Source organism: Populus euphratica, unplaced genomic scaffold (genome assembly GCF_000495115.2).
Source record: "Populus euphratica unplaced genomic scaffold, PopEup_1.0 scaffold43.1, whole genome shotgun sequence".
NCBI lineage: Eukaryota > Viridiplantae > Streptophyta > Magnoliopsida > Malpighiales > Salicaceae > Populus > Populus euphratica.
In genome coordinates this window covers 232,783-240,689 of record NW_011499889.1, presented here as the reverse complement: position 1 = coordinate 240,689, position 7,907 = coordinate 232,783, and the positions used below count along the sequence as shown (strand labels likewise).

Genomic DNA, 7,907 nt, shown 5'->3' with positions numbered 1-7,907 from the left:
TGCGAACAACATATATATGTATATACGTGCAAATTCCATTACATGTACGCAAAATTGGAGTGAAGAGCCTAGCCAGCTTTCAGATAGACGTATAACCTCTCTATCACCACCTAAAGTCAGCAATGGAAATGCCCGGGCTAATTCCTATCCTAATAAGGCTTACCAAAGAAAACAAAACGGAAGTAAATTCTTAAATAAACATTCCATGCAATTTCTGAGTCATGCTAGCTAACTATACTGATTGATTTAGAACATGGCCAACCTCAAGACAACAGACTAGCGATTATATATATATATATATATATATATATATATATATATATAAACCGCCCTCTTTCTTTCTTTCTTTTTGAATTTTGTAGACAGTTAAGAGAGAGGAGCCCTATGAGGAGATCCCTTTCTCCTGCTGCTCAAAGAGAAGAAATTCCCCGGAAGAAAGCCACTTTTTTTCTCCTCCTTTCCTAGGACCTCCGGTTCATTGGAGCATGACGAGCCTCTGTGTTGTGATGGGTTCTCAAAAATGGAGCTCGGGGTAATTTGACCATCATCATCAATAATTTCAGAGCCGTCCATCCTCAATCCCTCAAATTGGGAAAACGCAAAATCAGATTCATCAATCCTGTAAAGAATAGCCGAGAGATCATCCCCTTGATCCACCAAGTGATTAACCTGCATTAAGTGTACATTTCTAAATCAATGAGCATGAAGGCCAAAAGAGGAAAGGAAAAAAAAATAGAGCCCCAAAAATGGAACGTGACAGAAAAATGGAGACTTCATAAGAAAACAATTTGTAATCTGAAAGCGAAAAAATCTCTAGAATTTCAAGCAAATTTTACTTCTACTGGAGACAACTGTAACCCACAAACCTAACAGGTAAGCTAAAAACACATCCACTCGGGAAAGAGTTTGGATAACGTCACACACAACGATTCCCTTTTTGGCAATCGTACTGCAACCGAATCAATAAGGTTATGGTCTACAGAGAGTGTGTGTGTGTGCATATTTAAAAACTTCTGAAAACCCATATTAATAAAATTAAAATGACTAATCAAATAGACCTTGCACGAGAGAGAGCAGAAATGGAATGGATCTTGGAGTATCCTGTCGCAAGTGAAGCAATTGTTGGATGAGCCCTTACAGGATCTTGACTGTGGTCTCTGATTCAAGAATATCACTTTGGCACTGTTTATTGTATAGGGCTGTCGAACGAATAACAGCAGCTGATATCATTATCTCATCTTCTTTTTTATTTTCACATAAAGATCACTCGATTGTTTCGAAAATAATTACCTGAATATAAGAACAGTCAATGAGCTTCTCAAGATCCCCCAATCGAACAACATCATGGTAAACATATCTTCTCACCTGGTACATGCATGATATCCCAGTAAAGCTTCTCAGTAAAAAGATATTATGTACTAAAATGGCCATACAATTGAGCACATCATATGGAATTCTCCCTATGGAGTCAAAAATCATTAACAAGAGAGTATATGAATTATAATCAATGAAGTACAAACCAATGTCGTGAAGGCAATGGACATGTGAACTTACAGCATCTTGGGGTACAGAACTGTAATTATAGCCTGAAAGTGATGTAGACTTTTACCCCACCAACTTAAATTCTAGGTGAAAAGGTTAGGCAACCAGCCTCTCTCATCACAAGGAAAAAAACGAATGGCAAATGAGTTGAGCAGAGAATAAATTATGAACCTGAAGCTTTTATACTTGTATATATTGTACAAGAAAATGAACAGTAAAAAACACGGTCAAACTTTCGCTTTCTTGAAAGCAACAGGTGAGGAACCTTGGCAGAGGAAATGGATAGAAAAGAAATCTCCCACATAAGGGAAACAAACCGAACCAAAAGGTGGGAATCAAGGGAGACAAGATAACCCATTTATGGACACCATATACACTACAATAAAGAAGTTAAAATTTCATGATAGAATTAATCTTGAGAAAATCTTGGTAGAAAGAAAATATGTATATGTGAATCTTGGATTCTCATAGATGGACATTGAAGGAATTATATAAAAGAAAGAAGAAAAACCAGAACATATGTTCGATTTGCTCAATGTAAAGAAAGGAAATTGACCTTGAATTGTTAGCTTGTTTTTATTCTCAGACTTTAAGAGTGCTTGATTTCACAGATTTTTATATGTATTTATATAGGGACAGAGAGTAATTAGAGATGAACCACATACATGGGGATAAGAAACTATTAAATGATGAGATTTGGGAAACAGAAAGACACATGCCGATATATAATATTCAGAAGCCAAAAAAATATAAATCCATGACGTTCTTTGAAAAAGACTTCTGCATCAAAAAATCCAGAGAATTATAGAAAACTTCCTCCAAATATTTTAGCAGGCAAAGAAACATCCACAATTGTGCAGACTACAAAACTGCAAAACCAGAGTTCATGGATGAGACAGAAGAAATATGGCACCTAAACAGAATTTTAAGATTTCTTAATTAATTTCAAAGAACTATCAAGAACTCATCAAATAATTCAAGGTGACAAGTGAAGAAAACCTCTGTAAAAGGAGCAAAAAAATAAAGTTCGAAAAAGAGTTTAAAATTGAAAATTGAATGTGAATCACACGGGGTGTAATTGACTGTGAAAGGAAATTATGAACTCAAAGAAAATTCCCCTTGCACATGAAGAACTTCAGGACAAAAAGAAAAAAGGAGAGAAAAATAATGAATACCCATCACCCACCAAGGAATCAAGGATTTTTCTATCTGAAAAAGAAATCAAAGCCTTTAAAAAGATCAGATTTTGAGAAAACGGTACAGTTATTTATGGGTGTGAAGGGGCATGCATATGCACAAGGAATTCTGATAGCCAGCTATGTAGAAATGAACGGTGTACCTGGAGGAGGGGATGAGAGCGATGAGAGGGAAGGCAGTGAGGGCAGATACTAAGGCAACAGAGCAAGCAAAAGACGTTCTTCTCATTCTTTCTGCGATTCTCGTGGACCCCACAACCTCCAAAGAATGTCTCTGCCATCAATCCTTCTAGCCATGCAGGCTTACTCTTACTGCTCATCATCATCATCATTTCATCATCATCATCACCACCTCCAACTCCATTTCTGCTCCTTGATGATGTATTATTATGATTACGATTATTATAATTGTACCTTCTCTCTCTCACCATCTCTCGCTCTACTTTTTTGGAACTTGTAGTTCAATATGGACGCCGACGATCTTGATAAAAACAAAAAACAAAAACAAAACAAAAAAAACAGAGACAGTAGATGAATTTTAATTAAAATTATAAGAGCTCCCTTCAAAATCTTGGAGAAACCCTCCACATAATTCTAATACTCTATCAAATGCAAATGGCCTAGGAGTGTGTATATCTTCTCCTCTATTTAAACTCGGTAGCTTCCAGAATTATTGTCGTTTCTAGCTTGAAGAGAGATAAAAATGAAGGAATCACTAAAGTTAAAAACTTTTCGAGAGGGGATGTGTGGTACTGTACATAGGTGAGAGAGTGTGTGAGGGCGCTTCTGTGTTTCAGGGTGGGTGTTTGGCATATCAGATATTTTTTAAGGTGTATTTTTATTTAAAAATATATTTTGATAATAATTTTTTATTTTTTTAAATACATTAACATAATATTTTTTATTTTTTAAATTTTATTTTTAATATTATCATACTAAAATAATTTAAAATTTAAAAAAAATCAAACTTTTTTAAAACTCATTGATTGAGAGTTAGGGGGAGGATGCGTCCTCTTTGGCCGAGTCACTGTTTAGGATAAAAGTGGTTATAGATAATAAATAAATAAATGATTGTAAATGAAAATTACAGAGGGTAGGAGGAGAGACCAAAAGCCCAGTCACCGTGGGAAGATACTGAGGTTTAATGGCAAAGTAATTACTGAAAAGAAAGAACGAAATTACGAAAATGGGAGGATGGTGAGGTGTGTGTGATGGGGAGTGGTGTAAATTGCGGGAAGACAGCCCACCAATCCGTACCTTGTCTTCTTTTATCCCGCCTAATGCCTATGACACAGCTTTGTATTTGAGCGCTCCTACCTATAACACATGAGCACCCAACCACACCACACCACTTTTACCCAAATGACCCTCTGTGCGCGCCCGCCCTTGTTTCAGAGCTGGTGTCGCAGTGATTTAGTAATTATTTTTTAAAATATTTTTTATTTTAAAATATATTAAAATTCATTTTAAAAAATTCATTTATAACATCATATAAAAATAATAAATAAAATTTATTTAAAGTAAAACATTTCAAATTTACAAATGCCACGCTAGTTAGTAAGTCTTGCTTTAAACTTGTTACTCTCGCAATATTTTAAATTCCAAAACACATGTTTCCTACCAAAAAGTAAACATTATTATTTTTTTCATTTATTTTAGTATTACTAGTTGAAAATTAAATTCACATTTTTTTCTATTCAATTCAGTTTTAAATATTACAATGTAATAAAGATAACGCTAGTACACAAGTGGGCATAGTTATACCTAGAGTGTTTTTATTTTTGTAGTTGGGGTTTGTGTACGGACCACCAAAAAGTTAAAAAAATTAAATTGTAGTGATTGAGTTTTGTGTATAATTAGATTATATCAGATGTTAACTTTAATTATAAAAAAATTTATTATTTATTTTTATAAAAAATAAATCATTATATAATATGATAAGTTCCAAAAACAAAGACCTAAAAGGTACAGTGTTTGGAGAGTTGTATAGTGAAAATACTATAATTTGTAATAGTATTTTTTACCTTTGAATTCTTTCAACATTTATCATTTAACTTTTTTGTTTTATTTTTTCACATTGTATTTAGTAATAATTAAATTTAATAATTTATTTTGATTTATTTTTAACTGAGTTATTTCAGAGTCAAAAAATCATTTTAATATTGGGAGGATGCTCAATTTTGCACAAAAAAAATTTTGTTTATGGAAAATTACAAACTAAGAGACCAAGATTAAAAATAAAGGGAAAACATGGACGTTTTTAACCTAGTATTGTTTGCTGATCGTTTTTTGAAACTACTGCCTTGAGATTTTTTTTTTCATATTCTTTTTTATTCTTTTAGTTTGAAAAATTATATTTTTTATCCAAAACTTCAATTTGTTCACATCTAAGTCCCTTTGTTTGGGAGAGAAGAAAAAAAAACATCAAAAAAAGAAAAAAAAAAAGAGAAAGTCATTGGTTTTTCATTTTCCGAAAAAAACATGTTTTTTGTGCCAATAGATTTAACTGATGAGAGAAGTTTTATTGATATATTTTTTACCCTTCATCTTAAAAAAATGAATCAGGATTGAGAAATATTTTTAAAAAAAATTTATATTTTGGGATCAATTTTATAGTTATTTTAGATTTAGCAATTAATTTATTAACATTTTAAGGTTTTATTTAGGTGTTTTTAAGAGATGATAGGTTAAAAGATAAGCTTTCAAAACTCAAACTTTGTTTTATATATTTTTTAGGTGAACTTAAGAGATGATAGGTTAAATATGGTTGATAATGACAGTTCGTTTGCTCCATCAAGAACTCAGTTTTTTTTCAAATTAATTAATACCCTTTTCTAATATATTTTTCACTTTGTGTTAATTTTTTATATTAAAATAATAACCTCTCTCTGTTTTTAAAATTATTTACTTCACCTTTTAGAAATTTCAATTATTTTTTTATTTTTTTATTTTTATAATTTTTCAAAGAAATTATTATAATTTATCTTTAGTTTTTTCTTCTATAATTGATATAAATAAACTGTATTTGCATGGTATATTTATAAAAAACAAATCATTTATTCTTGGTAAGAAAAAATAACCTCTAAAATTATATATAAAAAAGTATAAATTTAAAGGAAATGTCAACGTTGAATACTTATATATTTATTTGTCTTCTAATTTTATGGAAAACATTCTCTTTTCATTTCAATATTTAGTTAATATTAACAACTTTTTCTAAATAATATCTTTTCAATTCTCAATTAAAAAAAATGATGATACATTAAAACACATCCATAATATTAGAACATTCTTTCACTACTTTCATATTTAATCTGAGATCCTACATGTCCTGTAGCATTAACAGCTTTTTTTTTTATATATATACATGAAATTTTTAATTTGCAATTAATATTTTTTAATGTGAAAAACCACTTTGGCAGCACTTACATATTCTTTTTCTGTGTTAATTTTTTGTTTTTATCCTATCAACAGAAAAACACTCAACTGATTAGTTATATATAGAACAACATTAATAGTGCAATTGTTAAAAGTGTATTTATTATAGTGGTCGCTAATTAATTAATTTCTTACTGAAATTTTCCATTTTAAGCAGCATGAACCCATCCACATTCAAAGTTTAAAAATATAACAAAACTAATTTTGTATGTGTTCATGTATCATTAGTTTATAATGTTGTCAAAAGTATTATATTTATATTTTTCAAAGCTTGGTAGATAGATCTTCACAAGGAAGTTATTGTGTCTATCTATTATTTAAAATGCAAAAAGTTTTAAGATTGTAGTTGATTAGTGTTTGGTGACATAAGTGATAAATATAAAAGATGTAAAAATATATTTTGCCGACGAGATAAAAATAAATATATAAAATAAATTTATTTCTAGTATAATTTTAAAATAAATTTTTATATTTTTAAAATAAAAAATACCAAGAAATATGTTTTCTATATATTTTTCATCTATATCCATTCTTCTATAGACAATAATTAAATGTTTTTTTTTAATCTTTTTTTTTATAACCTGTCTTTTCTTATGATCCCTGACAAGAGGTTAGTTTATGTATGTGCATTTCAAATATAGAATAAATAACTTAATTTAATGAAAATTGGAATAAAGATAATTTCTAGTCGCAAATTGAAAAACTAAAAAAATTTAATATAATTTTATATTAGTTGGCTTTTAAAATTAAATTTTGCAATAATATTTTACAATTTCTAGTTTCTTATGATTAACACAATACTAATAGGTATACCTAGATAAATGTAGCTACACCTATAAAACACTATTTATTATAATTGTGTTTTATGTTTTGTGTTTTTTGCTTTTTTTTTTTTCAATTTAAATCTTCAACAACTCAATCTTTATTTTATTTTTATTTAATATTTTCTCAACTTTATCCTTGTATATTAAGTTTATTTTTGGAATTATATATTTTTTTTCTACTGGGTTATATATTTATCTTATAGATTTAACTTTTTTTCCTTGATTTCTAATTTCAATACTAGATTTGTTGGAAGTCTATATATATATATATTGATTTGGAGTCCATGAATTTATCTTGATTTCATGAATCAAGTCATGAATTTAATAGGATAATCCGACTTAACTTGGATTATTTTTTTCTTTCTAATTGATTTTTTTACAATTTCATCTTTTAATATTGAGTTAGTTGAAAATTTAGCTTTGTGACTTTTTTATTTACTTTTCATGAGATTATACCAATTTTATGACTTAAGATGCAAGTCTAGCATATTGATTTGTTATTTTTTTGGGCCTTTTTTTAATCAGGTTTTGTAATTTTTTATTTGCTTTTCATGAAATTATCAAAACCCTATTTATTTTTTTGGTCATATTTTAATTATTTTTTTTCAATTTCATTCTCTAACAAATCAATCTCTTTTAATTTAGATTGTTTTCAATTTTATTTTTTAATATTAAATTATTTTATAATTGAGCTTTATATATTTTTTTAATTTTCTTACCATGAAATTATCTTGATCTCATAAATCTATTTTTTCTCTCAATTTCAAACTTCAATATTTAATATGTTGGAGATGAAGCTTTGTAATTTTTATATTTATTTTTTTATGAAGTTATGTATATCTCACAATCTAAGTTGTGAGTTTAAAATATTATCTTGAGTTGATTTAAGTTTTATATTTTTTTAATT

General features: G+C 28.8%; 1 protein-coding gene across 1 annotated transcript; it reads right to left on the bottom strand.

The window, feature by feature from the left end:
• Nucleotides 1-307: 307 nt before the first annotated feature.
• On the bottom strand, nt 308-3,509 carry LOC105130858 (uncharacterized). The gene is made up of 4 exons (XM_011033557.1): nt 2,882-3,509; nt 1,291-1,365; nt 1,059-1,199; nt 308-669 (listed from the first exon to the last, which is right to left on the bottom strand). The coding sequence occupies exons 1-4, from the start codon at nt 3,167-3,169 to the stop codon at nt 367-369; spliced, it is 807 nt and encodes a 268-aa protein (XP_011031859.1). The 5' UTR covers nt 3,170-3,509; the 3' UTR covers nt 308-366.
• Nucleotides 3,510-7,907: the final 4,398 nt, after the last annotated feature.